Raw genomic sequence first — 14,940 nt, 5'->3', positions numbered from 1 at the left:
GGAGGCCTCAATGGCCTCCTTTTTTCCAGCATATAAGTTTCAAATCAAAATTTTAATCAGATAAAAACAAAAGGAAAGGCTTAAATACAAAGGGGCTTGAGATACAGGACCTATATTCCCTATTAACTGAGAGAGAGAGTTTACAAACAGATTATATTACCTCTGTGGACATCTCTGTGCTGATAGGAGCAAGAAGTTCAACTTGACAATGACTCGGCAGAACAATATAAGGAGGAGAGTGGTGGAGCACTGTTAGGCCTTGCAAAATGGTCAGGAACTCCCCAAATGGGTGGAAATTTGCCCCTTTTATTTCTGAATCCCTCCAATCACCACCTGAGAAGTTCATCAGCTGACGGGAAGATCAGATGTGTCATTTGGCCAGATGGTGTGAGAAAATCAAGATAAGGTGTAGAAAAAGGAAACTGAATTTCCCTTTTTCCCATAAAAAGAGGAATTTGTCAGTGTTTTTTCAGGATGTTGTATCTTTTATTTTATATCTTTTTTACATTATTAAATATTTTAAAATAATTTTTAACTTAAAGGTTATTGATATTTTCTGATTTGAAAAGAGAATTTAGAGTATTGTTTAGAAGTATCTGGATGGGGATCTGTCCAGCTCTTCACAATACTGTGGAGGGCTATTTTGGATTATTCAGTTTTCCATGCACTATTTAGCATGGATAATCAGGAGTTTGGTGTACAATATATATTATTTATAGTTGCATATCAAACCAACAAATTTTGTTTTTGTATGAGTGTGTGTAAGGGAAATTAAAAATAATCATTCTTTTTCAATTTTTTGGAGAATAAAAATATATACCTTAATAAAAAAGATGATTTTTATTAGATGTGTGCTTTATATACAAAATACATAAATGAAAATTAAAAATACAATAATACATTTGATTCATACTTTCAATAAACACAAAAAATATTTATCAATACATTAATGTTTAATATTTTAATACCCAAAACTTATAATTAAGCCATCTATAGCTAGAAGTTCAATTCAAAAAGTTTAGAACAATTTAACTCCATCACAATGTTCCAACCCTTTAATGACAGTAACTAGGTGAAACAAAAAATTATGAAAAAACTAAATAGAGGATATTTAACCTGATTTTTTAGCTTTATTTTCATCTCAAAATAATAATTTCTAAATAGTGTTAGTCATAACTTTACGTAAGTGAATGACGATCAAAAAATTTAGAATATTTGAAAACATGTTCAAAAAGTATAGAATATTTATTTTAATAGTTGGTTTAAATCTCCTGTATTATGAATTATAGATTATTGGGCTGCAATTTGAGCCCAATAATCTATAATTCCCACTGTGGTATGTCTGTTTCTTTTTGTTTGTTCTTCCTTAATCTCGAGAACGGAGTTAGATAGATGAAAATCGAGACCGGATATGGAAAGCTCGAGTAGGAGGCCCCAATTAACTATATACGAACTTCCAGTTTGCACTGGAAGTCACGATATTAAAATTCAAAAATTTTACACTGAAAGGAGTTAGATGACCGGCACGACGCTATTGCTAACAGGAAAAGTATGATCTACAGGGGCAAGACACTACTAATTTGAACATATATTTTAAATAAATTAAAAATATGATTAATAATTGCAGCCCGACATTGTGATGATGTCACAATAAAATAATTGCTTGTTTTTTTTATACTATCAATAAATGATTGACATTGTTCAAGACTAATTTCAGAACAAATTTATATACGTTTTTCTTTTAAATCTTGTTTATTGGTTGGGTTAGATTCTTGCAGTCCAAATAGACCAAATACAGGAAATCCTCGTTAATTCGAACTGGGATAGTTCGAAATCCCATTAGTTTGTAACTATGCTTTTGTCACAGCCAGGGATATAGAGAATTACATGTTAAGGAATTCGGTTAATTCGAAATACAGCTACTTCGAAATTCGAAGTGAAAATTCTGTCCGAACTGTGATATGTATAAGTTAACTCGTTCGTTTAGATCTTTAGATCGAGATGCCTCCATACTACAAGCGAACAATAGACCAAGAATAAGCTGGCCAATATGACTTTGCTCTTACAGTAACACCTTTTCGGATGTCACCCATAGAATACCCTTTTTTCTCTTATCTCATAAAATACGGCTGGGCAAGATTGGGCTACAAGTAGCAAATTGAGATATTTGTAATGCTCTAGGCCAGCGGCCCCCAATTTTTTTATCGCCGCGGACCAGTCAACGTTTGATAATTTTACCGCGGCCCGCTGAGAGGGGGACGTCGATTGTTTATATTTTAATTGTTTTGATTTAATAATTTTAATTTAATTGTATTTAAACATGCCTTCAAAATAAAATATATTCATTTTTGGTGTAACTGTAAAGTGATTTAACATTTTAACTCACTAGAACGCTAAATCAACGAGAACCTTGAACTTGTTTCTTTGCAACGAGACGGTTCCATCTGGGGGTAATAGGAAACAATGACACCCAAAGTGTGTTGCTTATGTCCGATTTATTCCGTTGTTTTGTTTTGGTTGCTGTCACTGCAGAAAACCCCGCTTCACACAGATAGGATGTCGGAGATGGCAATAGGGATTTAAGTGCTGTGGTGGCAATCTCAGGGTATTCCGCCATGACTTTAATTCAGAACATCGGCAGAGTTGTTGCCTCGAACGTAGTTTTAAGGCCGCCGTCATTTGCAATCTCCAGTAGTTGATCTTCTTGTACAGACATGCTAGATTCACCTGGTTTGTTGACAAATGGGTCGCGGATTCATTCCTTACCAGTTCGTGAGTCTTTTGTGGTTGGGAAGTAGCGCTCGAACTCTTTTAAAAGCAAAGAGAGGTGATCGTGCACCAACTGGGAGAATGAATGCTCAGGCTCAGTCTCGCCTAAAATTCCCACTAATGTCTGAAACATGTCCAAAATGCCTCTGTTCACGCGCCGTCCCCACAATTCCAGTTTGGCTTTAAATGCAGCTACTTTGTCTGCCAACTTGAAAAGAGTTGTCATTTTCCCCTGAAGGGACAGATTGAGTTCATTGAGCAGGCTGAATATGTCACACAGGTAAGCCAGTTTTGCAACCCATACCTTGTCACTGAAATGTGCTGCCAGCGGTGACTTCTGAGAGAAATCTTTGCAGTGGCTCTCGTAATTCAAATATTCTGGTTAGCGATTTTCCTGTGGATAACCATCTTATTTCTGTGTATAAGAAAAGGCATCTGTGCTCTGCATCCATCTCCTCACAAAGCTGCTCAAACGGGCACGAGTTAAGGGTGTGTGCTTTGATGTGGTTAATAACTTTAACGACATCAATCAATACGCTGTTAAATTCCGGTGACATGTTTCGGCTTGCCAGCATTTTCCTGTGAATGATACAATGCGTAGACTCGCTCTCAAGTGCAACCTCCTTAATCCGCGCAGTTAAATCCGACAGTAGTCCGGTCATGGCAACAACTCCGTCTGTGCATATGCCGACACAAAAGGACCATTTTAGTTGTCTTGATATATAACCATCCAGTGACTTGAACAGTTCTGTTCCTGTGGTGTTGGTTGGCAAAGATAGTGCACGTAACAAATCCTCATGTACTGTACATCCTCCTGATATAGGTATCGCTCACAAACAAGTAGTATTGCCTTGTTGTCGATATCTGTAGATTCGTCAAACTGGAGTGCGTACCACGATGATGTATTAATTCTCTCCAACAATTGTGTCTCAATGTCTTCGGCTATTTCCTCAATGCACCTAGTCACAGTGCTAGCCGACAAAGGCATATGTGCTATCTTTTCCACAGCAGCCTCTCCTAAAGTTCACGGCAAATGTCTTTAGTGGAGGGCAATATCAATTTTTCACTTATAGTGAATGGCTTTTTAGCCTTAGCAATACGGTTAGTCACCAAATATGATGCTCTCAGTGCATTCTCCTTTATCGATGTGGTGGCCCTTAGAAATTTATTCTGTCCTTCGTGTTCCCGTTTTTTTCTTTCAAAATACTCCAGGGGCTTGTCTTTTAATCCAGGGTGCATGGCGTTCAAGTGGCGTAGGAGTTTTGAAGGTTTCATTGCCTCATTAGAGAGCTGGTCGCCGCAAACTATGTAGAGCGGGTTGGTGTGTGGGAATCACCTGTGTGGAAATCCATATTTCAAATAGGACTCATAGTATTGTCTGTTAAAATTTTTGTGTGTCTTTGATGTTGAAGGCTCTTCTGTCTCTTCACTGGGCCTTTTCTTTTTCCCAAGGAAACTTTGTAACGACGTCTGTTTCGTACTCATTTTTGCTAATTTGTTGGTTAAATTTGAGCAAACACAGTATACACGTACACCAAGCACTGTTAACCTCTCGTCCATTGAAAGTCGCACAAACCCGAGAAAAATACACCACAGTAAATAAAATGGAAATATCGGTAAGCCTTAATCCTGTTCCTTACTCTCCGGTGAGGGGAAATTTCGGCATGTATATTATATAAAAACACGTGCGTATTCGAATGCAACATTGTATCAAAATTTCAAAGGAATCGGTAGGAACAAACGAACATTACATTTATATTTATATAGATAGATAGAAAATGATCTGCTTTAGTTCACCCAAATAATGCCTCACAGAAAAGCAAACTTAGGTCGTCGCACTCGCGGAGTTAGCGCCATCTGTTGGACATAAAAGCCTTAATCCTGTCCCTCTTTCCCCGGGGGGAATTTCGACATCTATATTACATAAAAACATGCCCGTATTCGAATGCAACGTCGTGTGAAAATTTCAAAGGAATCGGTGAAGAACTTTCGGAGATTAGCTATTAGGAACAAACGAACATTACATTTTTATTTATATAGATTAAGCATCAGAAAAATATTTTTAAGTGAACAACGATGTATACTTCATCTTAACAAAAAATTTAACTCTGCAAAATGTGATGTTGTTGGTCATTGGTTAAAAAATATTTTGCACAAGTTTACTTGATGGCATCTTATAACAACATCCAGTGATGAACCTGGCAGTGGGCCAAGGAGTCCTGGCACCCTCCAAAGTAAAGGAAAAAGTAACACTAGTAAATTTTTCAAAAATATTTTCCTAATTAAAATTCATTTTTTTATTTATATTGTGTCATGTGTTCTATTTCTATCTTACTTCGAATAATAAGTCAGATAAGGTAGGAATTTTATTGAATTTGCATTAAAAATTTTTATCCATTCAACTCGGCACTCCCAAGTTTAAATCTCGAGTGCATCAATGACATCATCCATCAAATAATTTGTAGAATAAAACTATTTGGAGAGAAGGATCATACTGTTCGTAAATCTCACTAATAGATTGTGAAATTAATTAATGACTTGCCAGATCCATGTAGTAAATGTATTTCGTGAATTTCTTGTTACGACTGCAACCACGAGGCATTGTTAGAAAATTTGAAAGGATTTTAAACAATGTATAGTGATATTGGACCCTGGATTTATATTTATATGTTCTTTTATATTTATGTAGACGAACTTTGCAAAGCCACGACGAGCACAAGAGATTCGCTTGTGCCAGTAAATATAGGTGGCGTATGATTCGACCAAAATGGCTGCCACAAAGGGTATAGCGTGCTTGACAACGTACGAGAGTTACTTGTGTGTTGTCTTTTTAATAACTTTTCTCTCTGTAGTCAACACGTTTTATTCGCATTTGTATCCGACATTAATCCTAGTTGATTTCGTAGTTGTTTAAGTCCGATGATTACATTGCTTAAGTATCAATTTCCCTTGAAAATTTTCTTTTTTTCAATAGATTAATTGATTTAACTTCACAGTTAGTTTAACCGTAGTTATTTCGTCTGTACCGCATTTCATCAGAGACAAAGACTATTGGGTTTTATTCACATTATTCTTTATTTCACTATGCATTTCGGGTGCAATCTTTTCCGTTTATTTTGCGCCCCTCATCAGGTGTTACATTTCTACAATTGGTAGAGAATACATTTGTTACATTAATTATTGTAGATGGGTTTCTTAATATATATAAGTTATAAAAGATTATTACAGTTTTTTTGGACTAGTCATAAAGAGTTATTACAATTATTATAATTATTACATTATTTAGATTGATTTAACACAAATTAATGTAAGGGATTATTTCAAATTTTATTATTGTTAGTATTATTCGGTACTAACCTTTTTTAAGACCATTCCGTTATGAGGTGTTTATGTCACCGTCCCCCGAGGCATTTCTAACTGTCCTTCGTTTAGTTTATTTGCGTTTCTTAAGCCCCTCCCCATTTCCTCCCACACTTCGTCTACCTCCATGCCGTTGTTTAGATTTATTGTGTTGCTTTTATTGACTATTGTAAAGTGTTCTTTGAATTTTCGTAAATAGTTGTCCTTCTCTCTGTGGATTATTTTTATACTTTTTTTATCGATTGTGCATCCGAATTTGCTGCAGTGATCGGTCCATGGTGATTGGTTATATTTGAGTCTGATTGCTGCTTCATGTTCTTTAATTCTGGTCTTTAGTTGCCTTCCTGTTTCTCCTATGTATATTGCTGGTTTTTTGCATGTACATTTTATTTCATACACCACTCCTGTTTCGTCTAGTTTGTTTTCATTTTTGATTTCGTTGATGTTGATGCTGTTTTTAATTTTATTTTTTAGTTTGGCTGCTATTATAATACCATTTTTTCTGAAGACTTTTCTGTATTTTTCATATGTGTCTTTAATATAGGGGAAAGAGGTATGTGTAATATTCTCATTGCGCAAATAAACTAAACGAAGGACAGTTAGAAATGCCTCGGGGGACGGTGACATAAACACCTCATAACGGAATGGTCTTAAAAAAGGTTAGTACCGAATAATACTAACAATAATAAAATTTGAAATAATCCCTTACATTAATTTGTGTTAAATCAATCTAAATAATGTAATAATTATAATAATTGTAATAACTCTTTATGACTAGTCCAAAAAAACTGTAATAATCTTTTATAACTTATATATATTAAGAAACCCATCTACAATAATTAATGTAACAAATGTATTCTCTACCAATTGTAGAAATGTAACACCTGATGAGGGGCGCAAAATAAACGGAAAAGATTGCACCCGAAATGCATAGTGAAATAAAGAATAATGTGAATAAAACCCAATAGTCTTTGTCTCTGATGAAATGCGGTACAGACGAAATAACTACGGTTAAACTAACTGTGAAGTTAAATCAATTAATCTATTGAAAAAAAGAAAATTTTCAAGGGAAATTTATACTTAAGCAATATATACAAAAAACCGCACCATTAACGTCTAATACTTACCGATGATTACACTTTGTGACATTTTAGAATATGTTGCTGATCGAAAAAGATGTCTTACAGAAGGAGAGGAAATACTAAAACTGATAACTTCACATCTATCCAGCTCTTTCTCAGCAAACAATTCACTTCAGTTTCACCATAGCTAATTTTTCTGAGCTTAAAATTCTTTTATACAAATGTTTTCACACTAATATAGGCCATCGTCAGGTTTAATATTATAAATGTTCCAAAATGGAACGTACCTTTTTCGAATATTTTACATATTTAAAATTCAAAAAAAAATAATAATAATTTAACTTTAAAATAAATTGAAAGAAGTGTGTATATTAAATAAATAAATAAACAAATAAAACAGAAAACAAAGCTAAGTAGAAAGAAATGATGTAAGGGTTTTTAAGTGTCATTCTTTTTTCTATTACAGTATATATTTCCACGCTGTTGGAAGCGCATTAGCATTCATAGCATTTAGGCAACGGTTTTTCATTTTACTTCTATAAATTTCCATCTTTTCCATCTCCAACACAATGGATGGAGAGTGCACTGTTTAAATGACTTTAGCCTCTTCTCATTTTACAATCGTTCCTTCAGTCTGTGCCATAATTGCTAATAGTGTCGTGTCCTTTGCGAAATTGTATGTATGTTCTCGCAGACATACCGCCAGGTTTCTTCTAGTCACACCCACATAATCTTTTTCGATTCCTAACTGTTCGATTCCTAAATGGAATTTTATATACCCCAGCTTCACCTTCCTTTTTTACGTTGTCTTTATTGTTCCGTAGCAAGCTACAGATATTAGTGCTCTTTTATAGATCATTCTCGATTTTTATAAGAAAAAGAGCATCTGATACAGCGTTGACAAACGACATAACAACACAATATTATCAATTATAGCACAGACTGAAGGAACGATTGTAAAATGGGAAGAGGCTAGTCATTTAAACGTGCACTCGACATCCATTGCGTTGGAGATGGAAAAGATGGAAATTTATAAAAGTAAAATGAAAAACCGTTGCCTAAATGCTATGGATGCTAATGCGCTTCCAACAGCATGGAAATATATACTGTAATAGAAAAAAAAGGCACTTAAAAACCCTTACATCATTTTTTTCTACTTAGCTTTGTTTTCTGTTTTATTTGTTTATTTATTTATTTAATATATACATTTCTTTCAATTTATTTTAAAGTTAAATTATTTTTTTGAATTTTAAATATGTAAAATATTCGAAAACGGCACGTTCCATTTAGGAACATTTATAATATTAAACCTGACGATGGCCTATAGTAGATCGGGTAAACACTTTCTATTCTAACAAACTACTTTATACCCAAAGCAGCCGCCATTATGTAGTTCGCGCTAATACCGCTAGGTGTCAGAACTATCGTTGGTACAAGGGAATTCTATCGAACGTCAGATGGCACTAGTTCGCGCTGTTGGTAGGATCGTTTGAATCGGATCAAAAAAATTAAAGATGGCGGTTAAAATCAAGCTTATAGTTGAGAGCAAAGAAATATGTTTTACTGTCAAATTAAAAGATATTTAAACTTATAAATCTTATATATAAAATTCTCGTGTCACAATGTTAGTTACCTTACTCCTCCGAAACGGCTTTACCGATTTTCACCAAATTTTATATGCATATTCAGTAGGTCTGAGAATCGGCTACTATCTATTTTTCATACCCCTACACCATTTCCCCCTTTTCAAAAATATATTTATATATGGATTAAGGCTTTTATGTCCAACAGATGGCGCTAACTTCCGACGACCTAAGTTTGCTTTTCTGTGAGGCATTATGCTTTTCTGTGAGAATGGACTGAAGCAGATCATTTTCTATCTATCTATATAAACAAAATATAACGTTCGTTTGTTCCTACCGATTCCTTTGAAATTTTGACACAACGTTGCATTCGAATACGCACGTGTTTTTATATAATATACATGTCAAAATTCCCCCCAGTGGGGGGAGATGGACGGGATTAAGGCTTACCGTGAAGAACTCGGCTTCTATTATACTATTTTACATGCGGTTTTTGATTGCGTTTTAATAGGTTACGTCAACAGAATATACACTAAAAAGGGATTTTTCGATATTCCCCAGCGGGAAAAGTGACGGGATTAAGGCTTACTGTGAAGAACTCGGCTTTTATTATACTATTTTAGATGCGTTTTTGATTGCGTTTTAATAGGGTACGTCAAGAGAATGTACACTAAGAAGGGATTTTTTGAAATTCCCCCACGGGGGAAGTGTTATACATTTATAATAGATACATTTTGAGCCACAACAACGCGTGGCCGGGTCAGCTAGTAGTAAATAAAAACATCATTATTAAAATATCCGATAAACTGAGATGAGAAACTAAATATTAAGAGACAATTTTGTGAGATTGTACAGCAAGAATGCATGGCGTGCACCCTTCCATTTTGCCGTTTTATGCGCAATTTTATTCACTGAGTAAATACGATTCTCTCCTACTTGTATACTTTCCGCCAATTAAAATACACGAGAGAAGCGATCTGTATCACATGACAAAGACTGGGCCGTGTTCAGTAACGCAGAATTCTTGCTAAGTCTAGTTATGCTGTAATGTTGAACTCGTTTCTAACTACTGCTTGACTCCTCCCACCACTAGCTACCTTTATATATTCTTAGCTCCGCCTACTAAGCCACTCAGAATTCTAACATTGGTGTTCTGCGTTACTGAACACAGCCCTGATCTTGCAACTACTTTTCGTTTCAGATGGATCGATCTGAAACGAAAAGTATATGCACTCCTACAATGAAAGCCAGTCAATTATAAGTTATAACTAAGTGAATTCTCGTTTCTTTTCTTTTCTTTCGAAGACACAATGTAGTGACGTAAACTTAAACACTGGGCGAATTTTTCATCCTTTTTATTCGGTTGGAACGCTTTTTTATTACATAACGCGTTTCGGGCCGATGCCCCTCTTCAGCCAACTTCTAAAATCCTGGTTGGCTGAAGAGGGGCATCGGCCCGAAACGCGTTATGTAATAAAAAAGCGTTCCAACCGAATAAAAAGGATGAAAAATTCGCCCAGTGTTTAAGTTTACGTCACTACATTGTGTCTTCGAAAGAAAAGAAAAGAAACGAAAATACAAAACACGGTTTCCTCAAGATAGAACTAAGTGAATTCTATTAATTGGAAATATTCGGGCATTTCTTTTGTTTAATAAAACAAATACACGAATACTGTCAATAAAATATAATTACAGTAGAGCATCGATTATCCGACTTAATTGGGGACTGGGGTTGGTCGGATAACCGAAAAGTATGAAAAAATACATTATTAGTATAGTGCATTAGGCCTGGTTTAAATACTAGCCTCCCTTTCATGGTCGAGCCAGGGCTGCCAGCTAAAACATGCAAAAATTTAACAAAAATAATATTAAAGTAGCCAAGACATAACTAAATATTGTAGCGCCACATCACTAGCGGACATTTGAATTTGCCGACTAGAACGCGGTCGGTTAATCGGGGGTCGGATAATCGATGCTCTACTGTAATTTAGAAGTCCTAATAGCCTCATTGTACATAAAACAAAAATAAAAAGCTAGAATATTTACAATTCATAGCAAATCATTAGCTCGATCCCATTGTCCAAGAATTGGGGAGAGAGAAAAAAAAAGGTTCTCATTAGAATAAACGCGATACATCTAATTACCTAAAAAGTAACAATTATTAGTTTTCAAGTTACAATAAATGAACTGTTGCGGAAGGGGTTGAAGTTAATGATACAGCGTATCTACTTCGCGATATATTATTGTCGCAGTGATTAAGTAAATATAATATTTTTTTTCTTGATTTTTAAATTATGTCCATTTTTCTATGAATTATATTTACTATTTTTTAAACTTTTCCGCCAATAGATGGCGCTACATGTAAAACGAGCAAATGAATGTAGTCGGAAATTAATTCATATATAGCAATTAAATGAATATGTTATGGTGGAATAAACAACATTACGTTTGGAGTGTATGAGCGTAACTGCCGAGTTTCGTAGCAATTGGTCGAATGGTCTAGGAGTGTTTAGCAAACAAACAAAACCATTTTCATTTATAGATTTAGATTTATAAAAATATACATATATTATTTACAAAAATCAAATGATTAAAACAATTTTTTTGAAGTCACTGTAGAAATTATGTACAGATTATAATTTATACCCGTTAAAATCACAGTAAAGTCAAAGTACTCTTCGTTGAGCGATAAAATACTTCATCTTCTTGAACTCGCGCAAACTGGAAAAAAAGATGTGAGAAATATTTTAAGACATTAAAATTCGTCACGAACAATTTTCACAAAGAGTTAAGAAAATATATAAAATGATTATTATAATAATAATCATTTATATTTTAGATAGATATTTTAGAATGGACGGCGATTGTATTGTTTTTTTTTTTTTTTCTCTTCAGGAAATTATATTTATGAATGTTTATACTTATTTTATTTAGAAAATATATTAATACCAACTCGTAAAAATTTTAAATAAACGTTAATAATGGCTGAATAAATTATAAATTACCTGTTTGCACATTAAGACATACCCTCCTCATATGTCTTAACATATTTCCGCTCTGAGAGAAACCTCTGTTGCATCTAGTGCATTTGTAAGGTTTCTCTCGCGTATGAGTCCTTTCGTGTTTCTTTAATGTAGAAGGATCAGAAAAACTTCTATTGCACCTAGTACATATATGAGGCTTTACTTTTAAATGAATCTTTCTGTGGTTGTCTAATGCCGATTTCTGTACAAAGTTTTTTGCCATGTTAGGTTTCGATAGCTGCTCTCTACTCTCTTAATTTTGTCCCTCCTTAGATGACTGCTGAGTTTTCTCATATCTTTTAAACGTCGTCTTGCAGCAGTGACAGGATTTCTGATTCATATCTGGAAAAAGTGTTTATTAAAAATGACTTTAATTTATCATATTTCTGTACTTTTAAAGAATGTGAGTTATAAAACTTATTTAATTCAGAAAATATATTAATACTGATTCGTAATTATTCCCAATAAACGTTAGTAATGGCTTAATAAATTAATAATTACCTGTTTGCACATTAAGACATACCCTTTTCATATGTCTTAACATATTTCCGCTCTGAGAGAAACCTCTGTTGCATCTAGTGCATTTGTAAGGTTTCTCTCGCGTGTGAGTCCTTTCGTGTTTCTTTAATGTAGAAGGATCAGAAAAACTTCTATTGCACCTAGTACATATATGAGGCTTTACTTTTAAATGAATCTTTCTGTGGTTGTCTAATGCCGATTTCTGTACAAAGTTTTTTGCCATGTTAGGTTTCGATAGCTGCTCTCTACTCTCTTAATTTTGTCCCTCCTTAGATGACTGCTGAGTTTTCTCATATCTTTTAAACGTCGTCTTGCAGCAGTGACAGGATTTCTGATTCATATCTGGAAAAAGTGTTTATTAAAAATGACTTTAATTTATCATATTTCTGTACTTTTAAAGAATGTGAGTTATAAAACTTATTTAATTCAGAAAATATATTAATACTGATTCGTAATTATTCCCAATAAACGTTAGTAATGGCTCAATAAATTAATAATTACCTGTTTGCACATTAAGACATACCCTCCTCATATGTCTTAACATATTTCCGCTCTGAGAGAAACCTCTGTTGCATCTAGTGCATTTGTAAGGTTTCTCTCGCGTGTGAGTCCTTTCGTGTTTCTTTAATGTAGAAGGATCAGAAAAACTTCTATTGCACCTAGTACATATATGAGGCTTTACTTTTAAATGAATCTTTCTGTGGTTGTCTAATGCCGATTTCTGTACAAAGTTTTTTGCCATGTTAGGTTTCGATAGCTGCTCTCTACTCTCTTAATTTTGTCCCTCCTTAGATGACTGCTGAGTTTTCTCATATCTTTTAAACGTCGTCTTGCAGCAGTGACAGGATTTCTGATTCATATCTGGAAAAAGTGTTTATTAAAAATGACTTTAATTTATCATATTTCTGTACTTTTAAAGAATGTGAGTTATAAAACTTATTTAATTCAGAAAATATATTAATACTGATTCGTAATTATTCCCAATAAACGTTAGTAATGGCTTAATAAATTAATAATTACCTGTTTGCACATTAAGACATACCCTTTTCATATGTCTTAACATATTTCCGCTCTGAGAGAAACCTCTGTTGCATCTAGTGCATTTGTAAGGTTTCTCTCGCGTGTGAGTCCTTTCGTGTTTCTTTAATGTAGAAGGATCAGAAAAACTTCTATTGCACCTAGTACATATATGAGGCTTTACTTTTAAATGAATCTTTCTGTGGTTGTCTAATGCCGATTTCTGTACAAAGTTTTTTGCCATGTTAGGTTTCGATAGCTGCTCTCTACTCTCTTAATTTTGTCCCTCCTTAGATGACTGCTGAGTTTTCTCATATCTTTTAAACGTCGTCTTGCAGCAGTGACAGGATTTCTGATTCATATCTGGAAAAAGTGTTTATTAAAAATGACTTTAATTTATCATATTTCTGTACTTTTAAAGAATGTGAGTTATAAAACTTATTTAATTCAGAAAATATATTAATACTGATTCGTAATTATTCCCAATAAACGTTAGTAATGGCTCAATAAATTAATAATTACCTGTTTGCACATTAAGACATACCCTCCTCATATGTCTTAACATATTTCCGCTCTGAGAGAAACCTCTGTTGCATCTAGTGCATTTGTAAGGTTTCTCTCGCGTATGAGTCCTTTCGTGTTTCTTTAATGTAGAAGGATCAGAAAAACTTCTATTGCACCTAGTACATATATGAGGCTTTACTTTTAAATGAATCTTTCTGTGGTTGTCTAATGCCGATTTCTGTACAAAGTTTTTTGCCATGTTAGGTTTCGATAGCTGCTCTCTACTCTCTTAATTTTGTCCCTCCTTAGATGACTGCTGAGTTTTCTCATATCTTTTAAACGTCGTCTTGCAGCAGTGACAGGATTTCTGATTCATATCTGGAAAAAGTGTTTATTAAAAATGACTTTAATTTATCATATTTCTGTACTTTTAAAGAATGTGAGTTATAAAACTTATTTAATTCAGAAAATATATTAATACTGATTCGTAATTATTCCCAATAAACGTTAGTAATGGCTCAATAAATTAATAATTACCTGTTTGCACATTAAGACATACCCTCCTCATATGTCTTAACATATTTCCGCTCTGAGAGAAACCTCTGTTGCATCTAGTGCATTTGTAAGGTTTCTCTCGCGTATGAGTCCTTTCGTGTTTCTTTAATGTAGAAGGATCAGAAAAACTTCTATTGCACCTAGTACATATATGAGGCTTTACTTTTAAATGAATCTTTCTGTGGTTGTCTAATGCCGATTTCTGTACAAAGTTTTTTGCCATGTTAGGTTTCGATAGCTGCTCTCTACTCTCTTAATTTTGTCCCTCCTTAGATGACTGCTGAGTTTTCTCATATCTTTTAAACGTCGTCTTGCAGCAGTGACAGGATTTCTGATTCATATCTGGAAAAAGTGTTTATTAAAAATGACTTTAATTTATCATATTTCTGTGCTTTTAAAGGATGTAAGTTATAAAACTTCGATTTGCGAGTCATAATAATTTGTTTAGCGATTATAATATGAAATTAGAGTGTTGTGAAATACTTTACGTAGTTTTACGTAAAGTAATACTTTACGTAGTAAAATACT

General features: G+C 34.0%; 6 protein-coding genes across 6 annotated transcripts; all 6 read right to left on the bottom strand.

The window, feature by feature from the left end:
• Window positions 1-3,475: 3,475 nt before the first annotated feature.
• On the bottom strand, window positions 3,476-4,044 carry LOC136977486 (protein FAM200B-like). The gene is made up of 2 exons (XM_067272980.1): window positions 3,870-4,044; window positions 3,476-3,786 (listed from the first exon to the last, which is right to left on the bottom strand). Exons 1-2 carry the CDS (start codon window positions 4,042-4,044, stop codon window positions 3,476-3,478), a joined length of 486 nt encoding a protein of 161 aa, XP_067129081.1.
• Window positions 4,045-12,070: 8,026 nt separating this feature from the next.
• LOC136977485 (zinc finger protein 436-like) lies at window positions 12,071-12,559 on the bottom strand. The gene is made up of 2 exons (XM_067272979.1): window positions 12,319-12,559; window positions 12,071-12,159 (listed from the first exon to the last, which is right to left on the bottom strand). The coding sequence occupies exons 1-2, from the start codon at window positions 12,557-12,559 to the stop codon at window positions 12,071-12,073; spliced, it is 330 nt and encodes a 109-aa protein (XP_067129080.1).
• A 30-nt stretch (window positions 12,560-12,589) lies between these two features.
• LOC136977483 (zinc finger protein 436-like) lies at window positions 12,590-13,078 on the bottom strand. The gene is made up of 2 exons (XM_067272978.1): window positions 12,838-13,078; window positions 12,590-12,678 (listed from the first exon to the last, which is right to left on the bottom strand). Exons 1-2 carry the CDS (start codon window positions 13,076-13,078, stop codon window positions 12,590-12,592), a joined length of 330 nt encoding a protein of 109 aa, XP_067129079.1.
• Window positions 13,079-13,108: 30 nt separating this feature from the next.
• Window positions 13,109-13,597, bottom strand: LOC136977482 (zinc finger protein 436-like). Its single transcript, XM_067272977.1, has 2 exons — window positions 13,357-13,597; window positions 13,109-13,197 (listed from the first exon to the last, which is right to left on the bottom strand). Exons 1-2 carry the CDS (start codon window positions 13,595-13,597, stop codon window positions 13,109-13,111), a joined length of 330 nt encoding a protein of 109 aa, XP_067129078.1.
• A 30-nt stretch (window positions 13,598-13,627) lies between these two features.
• LOC136977481 (zinc finger protein 436-like) lies at window positions 13,628-14,116 on the bottom strand. The gene is made up of 2 exons (XM_067272976.1): window positions 13,876-14,116; window positions 13,628-13,716 (listed from the first exon to the last, which is right to left on the bottom strand). The coding sequence occupies exons 1-2, from the start codon at window positions 14,114-14,116 to the stop codon at window positions 13,628-13,630; spliced, it is 330 nt and encodes a 109-aa protein (XP_067129077.1).
• A 30-nt stretch (window positions 14,117-14,146) lies between these two features.
• LOC136977480 (zinc finger protein 436-like) lies at window positions 14,147-14,635 on the bottom strand. Its single transcript, XM_067272975.1, has 2 exons — window positions 14,395-14,635; window positions 14,147-14,235 (listed from the first exon to the last, which is right to left on the bottom strand). The coding sequence occupies exons 1-2, from the start codon at window positions 14,633-14,635 to the stop codon at window positions 14,147-14,149; spliced, it is 330 nt and encodes a 109-aa protein (XP_067129076.1).
• Window positions 14,636-14,940: the final 305 nt, after the last annotated feature.

Source organism: Centruroides vittatus, unplaced genomic scaffold (genome assembly GCF_030686945.1).
Source record: "Centruroides vittatus isolate TY-2023 unplaced genomic scaffold, ASM3068694v2 contig_459, whole genome shotgun sequence".
NCBI classification, from domain to species: domain Eukaryota; kingdom Metazoa; phylum Arthropoda; class Arachnida; order Scorpiones; family Buthidae; genus Centruroides; species Centruroides vittatus.
This window is presented reverse-complemented; position numbering and strand designations above follow the sequence as displayed.